The 16,254-nt window shown below is 41.9% G+C and overlaps 1 protein-coding gene across 4 annotated transcripts in view; it reads right to left on the bottom strand.

Annotated features, from left to right (window-relative positions):
* The window catches only part of LOC309336841 (vomeronasal type-2 receptor 26-like), a 54,852-nt gene extending 40,028 nt beyond the window's left edge, over positions 1-14,824 (bottom strand). For 2 of the 4 annotated variants that reach the window (XM_081853246.1, XM_081853241.1), the window contains exons 1-2: positions 11,440-11,716; positions 4,069-4,339 (exon numbers count right to left, since the gene is read on the bottom strand). In XM_081853246.1, coding sequence (XP_081709372.1) covers positions 4,069-4,339; positions 11,440-11,516 — 348 coding nt within the window. In that variant the 5' untranslated portion in view covers positions 11,517-11,716. Of the gene's footprint in view, positions 1-174; positions 302-1,382; positions 1,611-4,068; positions 4,340-11,439; positions 11,717-13,489; positions 13,617-14,699 lie in introns of those variants that run through there. The other 2 variants (XM_081853247.1, XM_081853244.1) reach the window with 2 other exon arrangements.
* Positions 14,825-16,254: the final 1,430 nt, after the last annotated feature.

The following is a 16,254-nucleotide window of genomic DNA, read 5'->3' on the forward strand; positions in this document are numbered from 1 at the left end:
TTCATTTATCCTTCCAATTCTAGGCTACCTAACATGAAAAGTGGTGCACAGAAAACTAAAGCCACAGCTGACAACTTAAGCAATAATCAGTTTTTTCACTCTAGGTTTACTCTTTTATGAGCAGCATCCTCAGGCTGCCCACAGCTGTATCCCATAGAGCACTCAGTCACCCACCTTCCTGAATGGAGATGGTCCCTTCCGCACAAGGAGCACAGTCATAGCAGCAAAAGGCCTCCCCTTCTTTAGCCACTCTGGCATACCCAGGGAGACAGCTTTCGGTGCATCTTGAACGAGGTACGACCTAAAAAAAAAGGAGAAGGAGCAACAAAAGGAGATCGGCATGAATTACATCATCAGAAGGCCTTGACTGAAAAAAAAACGCTCAAATAAAAATCATTTTTAAAATACTGAGGCCAGGTTAGCAAGCTTTAAAATTGGACTGTGGCACTTCCAGATTTGTTAGAACTGTGGAGAACTCCTCTTCTTTTTGACATGAAGTTTCATTTTTAATTGTTGAACACAAATATTGTTGAACACAAACTATTAAACCAATTTTGGCCTTTTAAACTGAGGTCCATTGTTCTTTTTTGTTATTATGACAGGGTTGCCATATTCCAGGCAAAGCTGTTGAGCTTTATTTCCCCCCCTCTAAAAGTTTTTGGGTTTTTCTTTGAATTTTTAACCTTTTTTAAAAAAAAAAATGCCCTACTTTCGGGTTTTCCCCGACATTTTGACGATACAGCAAAAATCTGCCTGAATTTCTGCAGTCATATTCCCGGATGTGTCTGAGATAACATGCAGGTATGGCAGGAGGTATGGTGTCTATTGTTGAGCTTTTATAAGCAGCTGGCATGACTGGGTAGCTGATGAAGCCCACATGGCAGCTAGGGCCACACTGCCAAATTTGGCCCATTGATGTCCTTGTTCATCCACTCAGAGGGATAGATGGAAATGCAAGCGTAAGAGCAACCTCTCCTCTCTTTGCCCTTCTCCGTCTGAACTGCTATTCAAAACAGAGAGGGCAAAACAGAGAAGGAAAACAGTAGTGGTGAACACAACCAGGAGCAGGTCTCACTCAGGCTGGATCCACTTAGGGTTAAATTGAAAATGGCACCTATCAGCAAATTATCAGAACTTAACAGATGTCACAGCAAGGGAACCAGAGCCAGTTGTGCCATAGTGGTTAGAGGGTTGGATGAGAACCTGGGAGATTAAGATTCAAATTCCCAGGTAGCCATGAAGCTTCCTGGGTGACCGTGGGCTAATCACTTCCTCTCAGTCTATCCTACTTCAGAAAACCATATATAGCATTTTGATCTCCACAGAGAAAAAGTGTGATATAAGTGCAATAAAGAAACAGATAAATGAATAAATGTGATGACCTTGCTGAAGTTCCCAGGCCACACAATGGCTTCTGGTTTAATGGAGAATTTTATGTCAGAGGATGTCTGTCCCTCGATGCTCCCAACTTTCCTTCTGCTGTGAGATTTATTGGGAAATACGACCCAGTTCACGATATCAAAGCTGGCAGTCAGCTCCCCATTCTGATCAGAATACATCCCTCCTATGGATGAATTGGAAAGCCAAATTTCTTTCAAGAAAGTGTGAAGCTAGAATGGCAGTATTTAGAAAACGGCAGTATTTAGAAAACATGATATCAGGGTTGTGTGTGAGAACTGCAGGCTTGTGTGAAAACTACATAACAGATGAGAGTAAACTAAGTTTACAAAATAACAAAATAATTGCAGGGTGTTTCCTGGGCATATGATTGAGCAAAGCTTTTCAAGTTGGATATTTTGTGGGATGTATTGTTTTCCTTTAATATTTGAGGAAAGTTCCAGACAGCTTACTAATTTGTAGAGAATTGAGGACATTGAGACAGATGCCTCGTGTCAGTTACAGGTGATGAGCTTTTGGTCATTGCAACAGGTCCTTTATCAGTCATAAATCCTTGGGGGATATGACTCAAATAAACATATATTGAGGACATGTCCTTTATATGTAGAACTGTAGAAAGCTTGCATGCATTTTAATTGGCTTTAATCTATCCTACTGTGATTTCAACTTTCTATATGTTTCAAATAAGGGTTTTAAGTTCTTTAGTGATAATTTTTTATTTTAACTTTTTGTGTAAAGTGCTTTGAGGTTTTTTTTAGCAGTCAAGCAGTATATAAATGTTATGAAGTAAATATAGTAATTAATTTATTAAGCTTTATGTGAGAGAATGCTCCTTAACAATTTTTTCCATACCTTATTTTATGTTTTGAAGGCTTTCCCCCCTAATTTTTCTAAATTATCTATTTTAATAAAGATTTTAATTAATTTTCAAATGATTTTCAAATTAATATTGTAGAACCACAAGAATAGATGAACAATTAAAAAAACTTCTTAATATGTCCTACTAAAGTAAAGACAGTGCCTAGGAAACCTAAACATATTTAACAATTACAATTGGATACATTTCAAAGAATATAGAATCTGAAAAGCATTCCAGAGATGGACAACGTGTTTGCAAAAAAGGGGAGAGGACAGACCTGCCACGGCTGCAGCCTTTGAAGTTCAAATCGTTCTCCTCCATCCGCCATTAACATCCATTTGGGTCTGGATGAATATGCAGCATTTAGGGCCTGAGCCACAAGTTGGACACCATAGTAAGTGCTGTAGCGGTCTTGAGACCAGATTGCCTCCATCTCCTTCTGGGACAAAGTCTCCCATTGGTCCTTTTCTGTGCATCTTGTCCAACCCTCCATGGAAAGCACATTGTTTGAACATGAACAATGGAATGCTTTCTTCCAAAATTGTGCAGCTGAAGCTCTAGCTTCAAATGAAAGTGGAGTATAGTAGCCATGTTCTGTCCGTTTTTTTGTATTCATTACAAAGGACAAAGAACCTTGGGCAGGCTGGAAGTAATCTTTGCCACCAAACAACATCTCATCAATGTCCAGAAGATCTGTTGTGATCCAGAGAATCCCCTGAGATTTCCTCACTTCCTGAATTCTTTGTAACAGTACGATTGGATAAATTCTGTGTTCAGAGTCCCCATAATAAACAAACACCTTGACTTGTCTCAAAACGGATAGTTTAAAATGTGAGGAGGACAGGGTCAACACCTGAATTTTTTCCAAGAAAGCAACACAAATCCCCCTGCGGATCAGCAGAAGGGGGAAGGCACTCAGGAACCTTTCTCCATTGTCATTGTCTGGAACAAAGAGACCGATCCACGTCCACCCGAAATGCAACAACAACTTGACAATCCCCATGTGCTGGGTTTCTTCTTTGGGGATCATCCGGTAGATAAAAGGGAACTGGGTTTTGTCATTCAGATCCTGAGCAGCAGAGCCAAAACTGATCTAGTAAGAAAAAGATTGGTGCCAGGGTTTCAGAAATACACACGAAGGGTCCCATCACATGATCAGGCCAAAGGCTCATCTAACCAGATGCTAACCAGATGCCATGCCTTTGATGGAGTAATCCAGTTCAGAAGAGTACCTGGAGGTTACAGAGAAGGAAGTGGCTCCAATGGACACTGGGGCAGAGCAGGGCATCTGGGGCCCTCAGGGGTCATGGCACATCAACCTCTTTCTAGAGCCACAATGTGCCGCCACACAGAATAAGAGGCAGAAGGTAAGCAGCTGCACAGTCTGAAGGAGTGCAAGCACCTAAACCTCTGTGTTCATTTAGCTGCCAAATAGCCACTGGTCTGCCTGAGAAACAATAACCCTTTAGGAGCCAGGGGCTACTGTCAACTACATCTTCCAATTGACAAACTGGGGAGGGAGACAGGAAGAAGCTGAGGGTTTTCTAAATCGCTTTCCACATGCTTAAAATGTGATTCCCACCCCCTTTGGTCTCTCTTTTTGGGCGCTTTTCTTTTGTGTTCCCTGGAAAATTTGGCCCTTAAGATATTGCTGAAGTACATCTCCCATCAGTCTGCACAAACATGGCGACAAAGAATGGTTGTCTTTGTAGTTTAGAAACTTCTGGGTGCATGAAGGGGTTCCTCACCACTGCTGGAGAGACAGCAGAGGGGAATTAAACACAATTGATCTCTTCCCTTCCAATTCCTACCTGGGGCATTTTGTAGATGCCCAACATGCTTGAAATCTGGCTGGGGATTTCAGAAGAAGTTGCTTCAAAAACAGCCAACACGTTATTCTGTCTTCCACAGCTGTAGTTTGGAATACTGTCTAGCATGGCATCGGCAGTTGTCCTGACATCAAAAGCGGCTTCATAGATGCTATAGCCCAGGGTGACATTGGCTAAATGCTTAAAATGTCGGGTGATCTCCTGGATTGCAAACAAGATGGAGAGGACTGCTGAGGTGTCCTTTGCTGAAAAACTGCAAATAAATGAATAAAGGAATTATAATTGGAAATATATGATTGGAAAGGAAGCTGAAGCACATACATCAAGTAAAGCTCGAGATAAGGCTGCTGATTAATGGATCTCTGTGACCGGGAGTGACGGACGGATAAGGAAATCTTCTGATGAATCACCACTAGGAGACTGTATGTTTGGAACGAAGGGTGGGTGGAGGAAAAAACCTTTTTTTCTTTACACGATGTGATATTAATAACCCTTCACCCCAGAAAGAAATAAGATCGTCGCGTTTTTATCAATCATAAGCAGGATTTTAAGAACCGTGTGGGGATGGATTACAATAGAAGAGAAGACTGGTGAACGGTGAGGAAGAGGAAAATTTTTATGACGCAGTTAAAAAATGCCGTCTCGCCAAGACAGGCTTGCCGGAGAAAGAAGGACAGGGGGGAGGAGAGTCAGGATCGTTCGCAAGAGAAGGAGTGTTGGAATGCAAGTTTGACCTGACAGAGCCCCCTGATTTGTTTGATATATCTGGCTAGCCTGAGGAAAAATAAAGGACAGACCAAAGGTTAACTTTGTTTATGGAAGAGACGAACAGAGGCTGTCCCTGAGAGAGATAGTTTTTGAAGAGTACAAAACCCACACAGAGACGCCAGTTTCCAGTCTGCTTGTGAGAACCATCCGAGATCGCAAAGAAAGGAATATATGATAACAACAAGATGAGAAAGAAAGTAATAAAGTACTATCCGGATTGAACTGGATAGAACTGTCTAATTTAAAGCAGTAAAATATGTGATGCCTGGAGCTATCCGGAATTTTGGACTCGTGCCGAGCTTGATGTATGGATACCCTTAACAAAATTTAAAATTTGGCTGTATAATCTGGAACTAATGTGATTTGAATAATGTGATGTGATAGACCTGTTAATAAAAATTATTTAAAAAATAAAAATAAAAAAGCAAATAAATGAATAAACGAAGAATCATTTTAGCCTTCCATTCTCCATTAAATGAAAGCAACTTGCAACACTCCCTGCTCTACAAAAACATAAGAAGTGCCTGCTGGTTTTATATCTAACAGCCCAAACTCTGCAGGTAGGAAGGAGCAGAATCTTGCCCAGACCCACCAACAAAGAAAGGAGTAGCATTTAGGAGAGCTTGAACTGGGGTGAATTAGATTGAAATGATCACTCAAAGTCTCTTAAGTTTAGAAACTTGGCAGGAACTATTTACAGGATGAGAAGATATGAAAGTGAGAAGTGCCCTCTTCTGGGCTACCTACCTTAACTTCTGAGTCTGGTGGAACTACCTAGTAAGATTCCTATACTGATTTGAATGTTCCAGAGAGTTTGAAGGGAAGGGGGTGGTCACCTTACATTCCGATTTTTACATTCTTTGATCCGCAAATGCAAGATTGCACAGTGGATTTAATAGTTACTTAAGATACGATGTAATCCAAACACACCCAAGACCACCTGGGACTTTTAATTTAGATGGTTCTGTTTGGAATACAGGAATAGGGGAAGCTGTTAAAGGCATTTTATACTTGACTAGGAAGAAACACCCTTTCCCCATAAAAATACAAAATGAGTCACTTACATCATAACAGTGTTTTTGGGAGGGGTGGAGAACTTGAATGGGTAAGTTACAGATAGGTAGCCGTGTTGGTCTGCCATGGTCAAAACAAAATAAAAAAATTCCTTCCAGTAGCACCTTAAAGACCAACTGAGTTAGTTCTAGGTATGAGCTTTCGTGTGCATGCACACTTCTTCAGATACACTGAAACAGAAGTCACCGGACCTTTCTATATAGTGAGAAGGTGGGGAGGGGTATTACTCAGAAGGGTGGTGGGAATGGGTGATTGGCAGATAGCTGCGATGAGCCTGTTGACGACTCTTAACGACTGCAATAGGTCTAACAGGAAAAAGCAAGGGGTGAAGAGAAGCTGCTGAATTGCAACTTATCACCAAACTTATCACCAAACTTAAATTGCAACTTATCACCAAACTTATCACCAAACTTAAAACTATGGAGAGACCTGGTCTGAACAAAGACATTGGATTCTTATCTCATTATACATGACAAAGCCATTTTTCACCTTCTCACCCCTTGCTTTTTCCTGTTAGACCTATTGCAGTCGTTAAGAGTCGTCAACAGGCTCATCGCAGCTATCTGCCAATCACCCATTCCCACCACCCTTCTGAGTAATACCCCTCCCCACCTTCTCACTATATAGAAAGGTCTGGTGACTTCTGTTTCAGTGTATCTGAAGAAGTGTGCATGCACACGAAAGCTCATACCTAGAACTAACTCAGTTGGTCTTTAAGGTGCTACTGGAAGGAATTTTTTTATTTTGTTTTGAATGGGTAAGTTCTATAAGCTATTGGAAATATGACTCCACTAATGAGGTGGTCTCCTGGCCTGAAATAATTCAGCGGATCACTTTCCTCATTTAGGTTCAATGGGCATTTTGCTTTCAGCATCCCACAGGCTCCATGGGGCATAAGCAGCACAAATAACAGCAGCACTAATATCATCCTGGCTATGCCTGCAAGAGTCATACACTCTTGTGACAGCAGTCACATTAGAAGCACAGCTGGACTCCTACAGTAGCTTCAGAAGCAAAGGTAGAAAAAGGAAACATCCCACAGAAAAGATCGCCCTGCCAGCCCCAAATCTCTCAGGCCAGGCTTCTGATATTTATGACCCAGTTCTTCTTTCAGACTTGTGACAAAAAGGCATATCATTCTGCTTGTGATTCTGATGTTTATGTTATTTGTGGACTCCAAGGCCACCATTGGGGAAATCCCTGGAGTAAGTAAATTTAGACGGGAATTTAAACCCTTGTGTCCTAGGCCCCTGTCCAACTCTCTGATCACTACACCACACTGCCTCAGAACTATAGATTCATTGGCATCCAGTGGAGGTCTCTAACACCGAGTTAAGCCATGAGATACTCACACGAGCTAATAGAAGTTCAGGTTCATGAGACAACCCAACCAGCTGACTGGTCCATTGGCTATATACAGTAGCAATAATATATGGCCTTAGCTTAGTAATATACAGGTATGTAGTAACAGCCAACTAGAGATTCAATTCTAATTCAATTCAGCTTCCAATGACGCTGAGTGTTGGAAGAGTCAGGACAGAGAAATCTGTTAGAGACCTTGAAGACTGCCCTTTCCCTGGAAGAATTTCAATCATACATAGATGGGCTGAGGAAGGCTATTAACATAAATGTTATCTATAGAGTCCAGTATGTAATGATCCAAGAACAGTGTGTTTTACTGCAGGTGTTAATGGAGTTTGGGGCAGATTCTTGAAGATGTGGAACCTTCTGAAGTGACTCTCACTGCTTGCGAATGAGGCCTTCAGCTGTTGAGGTTGTATTGCTCTTTGTTTGTTTTTTAATTAATATTTATTGAAATTTTCCAAATAGTACAAAGACAAAAAACAAAAATTAAAAGAACAAAAAAAATATCAAAAAAGAAAACAATTAAAAAACACATAATATTTAAAAAACCTTATTTTCCTTCACCTTATTTCTCAGACCTCCTCCCCCCTCCCCTTCTTGTATTCCAATTTATATTATCCGCTCAACAAGTTCTTATCTTATTTCTGAACCTTAACTTAATAATTTGTTTAAATCATGCTGTTATTTTCCTTTTCTTCTTTCTTCCGTTCCTCAATTTATTTTTAAAAACCTTATATCTATTTAATTTAAAAAACCCAATTTTAACTTAATCTTAAACCTTTTTCCTAAAGTCGACCCAAATTTCCCTTCCACGATTTTCCCACATTCCATAAAGTTGCAAAAAATATAAAAAAGAACTTAACAAATTATGTTTTAACACCCTTTGGATTCCCAAATCCCACCCTCCCTTTCCCGGTTTTGATCCCCAAACCAATGTCCATCAGTCCATCTATTCTCAACCTGGATCCCAAACTTCCGAGGCTCTTGGACCTCTCTCAATTTCTCTCTGCCGGTTTTTTTGACAGTCCTTTATATTCAACACCAACTCTCGAAGAAGCTCTGTCCCAATAATGTCCATTTTTCTTCCAAGCAGGCCTCTGTATTTAAAAGTGGAGCTCAAATTTTGTTTCTTAAATCTTTTAAATCTATATGTCCCAAAAGCTCCAACTTCCATCTTAATCAAATTTGTGCTACCAGGCCTCTGGTCTAGCTTGATCTTCCACAACATTGTAGCTTCACCTTCATTTTCCACCAAATCCTCATATATCTCTTGTACCACTTTCTCAGATTTATCAGATTTCTTCTTCCCAGCTGCAACAGCTTCTGTTCCAACTTCAAGGGCTTTTGGTTCAACAACAAAGACTTGTGTCAAGTCTCTTCCTGTTCCAGTAAGATTATTTACTGTTTCATTCAATGTTATTACCCTTGTAGTCAAAATATCACTCTGGTCCTGGAGCTCTCCCTGGAGTTCCTGGAGCTTTCCCAGGAGATAGAAGGTCCTATTCAGCTCAGTGAGTAATTTTCCACTTGCAGCCATTTCTTGCAATGTCTCAAAAATCCCCTCTAGGGGGATTATGTTTACTTAGAATCTTTCCAGTTTCAATCCAAAAGTCCAGTGTAACTTATTTTCCTTTGTTCCCAACAATTTGTATCCAAATTAAAGAAAATCTAACCAGCAGAGTCACCAGAAACAAAGTTTCCTTTTATTCCCCAACTTTGACAGCTAATTTGACAGCTGTCAAAGTCTTCTGTATCTTTTTGACAGGCTCTCTCACGGATCACTCCCGGGTCTCGGGGGGTTACACTTTAACTTTCCAAACCGACTCTTATCCTCCAGCAAAATTAGTTGTACTGTCCAATCACGAAATTAATAATTTTTCTTCAAAAAAGACGAAGATGTTTCTCTCAACTTTAGTTGTCTAGTCCTTGCTTTAGATTATCTACAAGGCAGGGGGGGCGGACTTCCTTTTTACACCTCCCCCGATCGTGCCGAATTTAAAAGAAGAAATTTCCCTTTTAAGTCCAATTTCCGTATTACTCACGGGTTGTTGCTTTCAGTTCGAATGTTCAAAGGAAAAAGTCAGCGCTCTCCGTCCATGGCATGTGGCTTCGCTCAGCAGGGAAAGCAGAAGACTCTCAGCGCCGCGCCACTCCCCGCCCCCGTTCCGTAGCCTTTAAAAAGGCTCCTTTGCGGGTCGGGGGGCGCTAATGGTGCCCACCGAGTTACCAAGTCCACAGGCATCCGCGCCTGTGGTTTTTAAGGGTCCCCGCGTCGCCGGCGCGGCAGAACCCGATCCCTACTGAGCCGATTCCCTCCGCAGGCCTTCAGCTGTTGAGGTTCTATTGCTCTTTGAACCACTGGGGAAATTGTTTTTTGTAAGAACTCACTGATGGGCCTGTCAATCTGTGTATGGGTAAAAGTTTCCTGTGAAGTCAACAGTGCAATCCTAGCATCTCTACTCAGTGTTCCCATTCAGTTTAGTGGGGCCTCCTCCCAAGTAAGCAGCTATTTGATTGCAGCCAAAAAGGGTTGGGAGGACATTCCGTCAGGTGTCCTTGCTGCTTACAAAACAACTCATGTGAAATTGAAAAAGACTGAAGGCTCATCAGATGTTCCGGATGATCCTGCTGGATGAACCTGGTGTTCTATTTCTGAAGGATCTTTTGATGGGAATGTCACTGCTTGCAACAGAACTGATGAATCATAGAGTAGGAAGGGTACCTATGGATGATGTAGTATAAACTTCTGCAACGCAGGAATATGCAGCTGATGAACTTGTTAGGCGCCGAAGTCCAGCAGGTCTTCGAAACATAAATAACCTACGTTTATGAGCACTTGTTATTCCTAATAAGTGGACTTATTCAGCAGCTGTTTCATCAGGGTAAAGGAGAGATGAGACTACATGGCTCTCCTGAGAGACTTGGAATGGAATGGAACTTGCTGTTCCCTTTTTCCCTCCCAGACCACTTTTCTGTTGTGTCTCTAAATTGTGACATGAGGGCAGGATCTGTCTTCTTGATATTTGTGAGTCAATCTTGGGAGCTTACTTGTGTAGCAGGATTAAAATGCCAATAACGATTAAGCATGCATATATATATATCTCAACCTCTCTTTTAAACTTTTTTTTTTAAATGTTGTGAAAACCTTTCTGTTGCCTTACTGTATCTAACATGTTAAGTGTTTTTAGGTTGCATTGCCCATTTCTCCTGGGGAAAGACTTTCTTGAGATAAATTCTCTCACTCCCTAAGTGCAGACAGGAGACAGTGGTCCTTTTCCATACATGCAGGAGCATAAATAGCTGTGTGTGTGTGTGTGTGAGAGAGAGAGAGATAAGTGTATATTCTGGGAGGCGTAACTAATGGTATATAATGTTTTTTATTAATTTTCAATTACAATACAGTGGCACCTCAGATTACATACGCTTCAGGTTACAGAGTCCGTTAACCCAGAAATAGTACCTCAGGTTAAGAAGTTGGCTTCAGGATGAGAACAAAAATCATGCTCTGGCGGCGCGGCGGCAGCAGGAGGCCCCATTAGCTAAAGTGATGCTTCAGGTTAAGAACAGTTTCAGGTTAAGAACAGACCTCCAGAATGAATTAAGTACTTAACCCGAGGTACCACTATAATCCAATGACAATCACATTATCACAAACCAAATTATACTAATAAAAAGGAGCCAATTATTCAAATGCCAAATGAAACATATTTAGGTGACTTCCCGTGTCTGGACTTCTGGGTGCGATGATCTTAATTAGGGCTTTAAAGGTCAGCACCAACACTTTGAATTGTGCTTGGAAACGTACTGGGAGCCAGTGAAGTTCCTTTAGAATCACTGTTCTATGGACCGGGCAGAGATAATCAGAGCATGCACCACTCTGGTGAGACAGTTTGTGGGCAGGTAGGGTCGCAGCTGGCATACCATATGGAGCTGGTAGACAGAGTTAACCTGTGCCTCCATGGACACCTGTGAGTCCAAAATGACTCACCTGCACACCAGGTCTTTCAGGGGCACAGTTGCCCCATTCAAGACCAGGGGGTCCCCCATGTCCGCCCCCATCTCCCAAAAACAGTACCTCTGTCTTATCAGGATTCAACTTTGGTCCGTTAGCCACCATCCTCCCTCCAGCCACCTCCAGATACTCACACATTAACCTTAACTGGTTCCTCAAACTGATGAACACCCAGCCCAACCCTCCTGATGATCTCCATATTCTTCTTCATGCTCAGGCTATATATTAAGCTTGCTGGAGTGCCAGGCTGCTTGTGACCTAGTTGCAGGAGTGACGTTGGCCAGTGACGTTACCATGGATGAATGCAGATGTATCATTGTGACATCAGTGTATGATGTCATAGACAGAATGAGCTTCAAACACCAGTAAAGTGAGAGACAGTTAACAGTCAGACCCAGGCTTAATGCTTTGGGTATTCGTGGCAGATGATGAAAAGGTGAAACATGGGGGCTTTACCAAAGATTACAGTTGTCTAGAGAGCAAAAATGAATTAGATGGATGAAACAATAATATAGGGGCACAGCAGAACATGGACTAGATACATGCTGAAGGTCCTGGGTTCAATTCCTGACATCTGCAAATCATCCTGAAATCTTTGGGGCAGGAGCAAGACTGCAAGAAACCTTTAATTGACTTTATACTTTCCTAGGCAACCAGCCCCAAACCGCTAACAGCATTCTGACACCAGACTCGCTTCCACTTGAACAACGTGGTATATGGTGTGAAGCTAAGAATCATCAAAGAAGCTAAGAATCAGACACTACCGCCTCCACTTTTTGTAGTTAGATGTGCCTTTGTGTTCAGATCAGGCCTGAGTATGATAATGTAGCACTTCGGGAGGAAGATGCAGCCCAGAAGCCCAGCACTGGAGGCCAATATAGAGAAGACCTGCACAGCTACCATGAACTTCCCTTTTGTGCTGAGGTAGGTGGGCACAAAGGACACCCAAACACTGCAGAAGGCCAGCATGCTGAAGCTGATCAACTTGGCTTCATTGAAGGACCCGGGAAGCTTTCTGGCTAGGAAAGCCACCGTGAAGCAGATGGCAGCCAGGAAGCCCATGTAGCCAAGGACAGTGTAAAACATGGCAACAGATCCCTCATTGCATAGAAGGATGATCTTTCTAGCTTGGGACTGCATGTCGGAGTCTGGGAAGGGTGGAAAGATTCCTAGCCAGATGGTGCAGATGACAACCTGCATACTGGAACAGGAAAGGACAATGGAGTTGGCCAGACTCTTCCCCAGCCATCTCCTCGCCCTCTTCCCTGGCTTTGTGGCCATGAAGGCCAGCACCACAGTGATGGTTTTTGCCAAAACAGAAGAGACGGCAACTGAGAAGATGATGCTAAAGGCTGTTTGTCGGAGAAGGCAGGTCACTTTGCTTGGCCGGCCGATGAAGAGGAAGGAGGACAAAAAGGAAAGCAGGAGGGAGATAAGGAGGATATAGGATAAGTCTCGATTGTTAGCTTTGACTATGGGAGTTTCCATGTATTTAATGAAGATTCCTAGCACAACACAAGCGGTTAAGCACAAGAAGAGAGCAAAGGACTCCAGGAGGATCCCCAAGGGTTCTTCATAAGTGAGGAATGTTATAATCTTGGGGACACATTTGTCTCTTGCTTGATTTGCATGCTGTTCTTCTGGGCATTTGGTGCAATGCTTTGCATCTGAAGAGAAGAAGAAGGACTTCAGTATCACTAAGAAATCTCACACATCCTTAAGTGTCTGTGTTCCAATACAATGGGATAATACCACAAAGTGGGAGAGGTCAGGAAATCAGAGAGGGACAACATTTCCCTGTCTTATGTCAGGATTTGCTTGAATAGTACTATATCCTGCACAGAATTAAAATGGCATTCTTAAGCCACTTTTGAACATTTTAGTCTGATGTAGGCATCCTCAGATTTGCTTCCATGTTGGAGAAACAGAACAGATTACAGAGTGTTCTCCTTCTATAAGGAAAGTTTGCACATGTTTTGATTTTCATTCATTCATTCATTCATTCATTCATTCATTTATCCTTCCAATTCTAGGCTACTTAACATGAAAAGTGGTGCACAGAAAACTAAAGCAACAGCTGACAACTTAAGCAATAATCAGTTTTTTCACTCTAGGTTTACTCTTTTATGAGCAGCATCCTCAGGCTGCCCACAGCTGTATCCCATAGAGCACTCAGTCACCCACCTTCCTGAATGGAGATGGTCCCTTCCGCACAAGGAACACAATCATAGCAGCAAACGGCCTCCCCTTCTTTAGCCACTCTGGCATATCCAGGGAGACAGCTTTCGGTGCATCTTGAACGAGGTACGACCTAAAAACCAGGAGAAGGAGCAACAAAAGGAGATCGGCATGAATTACATCATCAGAAGGCCTTGACTAAAAAAAAAAACAACAACGCTCAAATAAAAATCATTTTTAAAATACTGAGGCCAGGTTAGCAAGCTTTAAAATTGGACTGTGGCACTTCCAGATTTGTTAGAACTGTGGAGAACTCCTCTTCTTTTTGACATGAAGTTTCATTTTTAATTGTTGAACACAAATATTGTTGAACACAAAATATTAAACCAATTTTGGCCTTTTAAACTGAGGTCTATTGTTCTTTTTTGTTACTATGACAGGGTTGCCGTATTCCAGACAAAGTTGTTGAGCTTTATTTCCCCCCCCTAAATGTTTTTGGGTTTTTCTTTGAATTTTTAACCTTTTTTTTTAAAAAAATGCCCTATTTCCGGTTTTCCCCGACATTTTGACGATACAGCAAAAATCTGCCTGAATTTCTGCAGTCATATTCCCGGATGTGTCTGAGATAACATGCAGGTATGGCAGGAGGTCTGGTGTCTATTGTTGAGCTTTTATAAGCAGTTGGCATGATTGGGTAGCTGATGAAGCCCACATGGCAGCTAGGGCCACACTGCCAAATTTGGCCCATTGATGTCCTTGTTCATCCACTCAGAGGGATAGATGGCAATGCAAGCGTAAGAGCAACCTCTCCTCTCTTTGCCCTTCTCCGTCTGAACTGCTATTCAAAACAGAGAGGGCAAAACAGAGATGGAAAACAGTAGTGGTGTACCCAACCAGGAGAGGGTCTCAGTCAGTCTGGATCCACTTAGGGTTAAATTGAAAATGGCACCTATCAGCAAATTATCAGAACTTAACAGATGTCACAGCAAGGGAACCAGAGCCAGTTGTGCCATAGTGGTTAGAGGGGTGTAAGAGAACAGAGGAGACTAAGGTTCAAATTCCCAGGTAGCCATGAAGCTTCCTGGGTTACCGAGGCCAATCACTTCCTCTCAGTCTATCCTACTTCAGAAAACCATATATAGTGTTTTGATCTCCATAGAGAAAAAGTGTGATATAAGTGCAATAAAGAAGCAGATAAATGAATAAATGTGATGACCTTGCTGAAGTTCCCAGGCCACACAATGGCTTCTGGTTTAATGGAGAATTTTATGTCAGAGGATGTCTGTCCCTCGATGCACCCAACTTTCCTTCTGCTGTGAGATTTATTGGGAAATACGACCCAGTTCACAATATCAAAGCTGGCAGTCAGCTCCCCTTTCTGATCAGAATACATCCCTCCTATGGATGAATTGGAAAGCCAAATTTCTTTCAAGAAAGTGTGAAGCTAGAATGGCAGTATTTAGAAAACGGCAGTATTTAGAAAACATGATATCAGGGTTGTGTGTGAGAACTGCAGGCTTGTGTGAAAACTACATAACAGATGAGAGTAAACTAAGTTTAAACAAAATAATTGCAGGGTGTTTCCTGGGCATATGATTGAGCAAAGCTTTTCGAGTTGGATATTTTGTGGGATGTATTGTTTTCCTTTAATATTTGAGGAAAGTTCCAGACAGCTTACTAATTTGTAGAGAATTGAGGACATTGAGACAGATGCCTCGTGTCAGTTATAGGTGATGAGCTTTTGGTCATTAAAACAGGTCCTTTTATCAGTCATAAATCCTTGGGGGATATGACTCAAATAAACATATATTGAGGACATGTCCTTTAAATGTAGAACTGTAGAAAGCTTGCATGCATTTTAATTGGCTTTAATCTATCCTACTGTGATTTCAACTTTCTATATATTTCAAATAAGGGTTTTAAGTTCTTTAGTGATAATTTTTTACTTTACCTTTTGTGTAAAGTGCTTTGAGGTTTTTTTAACAGTCAAGAAGATGACTAGATGAAGGGAATGCAGTGGATGTAGTCTACCTTGATTTCAGCAAGGCATTTGACAAGGTGCCCCGTAATATTCTTGTAAAGAAGCTGGTAAAATGCAGTCTTGACTATGCTACCACTCAGTGGATTTGTAACTGGCTGACTGACCGAACCCAAAGGGTGCTCATCAATGGTTCCTCTTCATCCTGGAGAAGAGTGACTAGTGGGGTGCCACAGGGTTCTGTCTTGGGCCCGGTCTTATTCAACATCTTTATCAGCGACTTGGATGATGGACTCAAGGGCATCCTGATCAAATTTGCAGATGACACCAAACTGGGAGGGGTGGCTAACACCCCAGAGGACAGGATCACACTTCAAAATGACCTTGACAGATTAGAGATCTTGGCCAAAACAAACAAGATGAATTTTAACAGGGAGAAATGTAAAGTATTGCACTTGGGCAAAAAAAATGAGAGGCACAAATACAAGATGGGTGACACCTGGCTTGAGAGCAGTACATGTGAAAAGGATCTAGGAGTCTTGGTTGACCACAAACTTGACATGAGCCAACAGTGTGACGCGGCAGCTAAAAAAGCCAATGCAATTCTGGGCTGCATCAATAGGAGTATAGCATCTAGATCAAGAGAAGTAATAGTGCCACTGTATTCTGCTCTGGTCGGACCTCACCTGGAGTACTGTGTCCAGTTCTGGGCACCACAGTTCAAGAAGGACACTGACAAACTGGAACGTGTCCAGAGGAGGGCAACCAAAATGGTCAAAGGCCTGGAAACGAT

The sequence above is a fragment of the Podarcis erhardii genome, assembly GCF_964252035.2.
Source record: "Podarcis erhardii genome assembly, chromosome: 2".
In the NCBI taxonomy this organism is placed as follows: domain Eukaryota; kingdom Metazoa; phylum Chordata; class Lepidosauria; order Squamata; family Lacertidae; genus Podarcis; species Podarcis erhardii.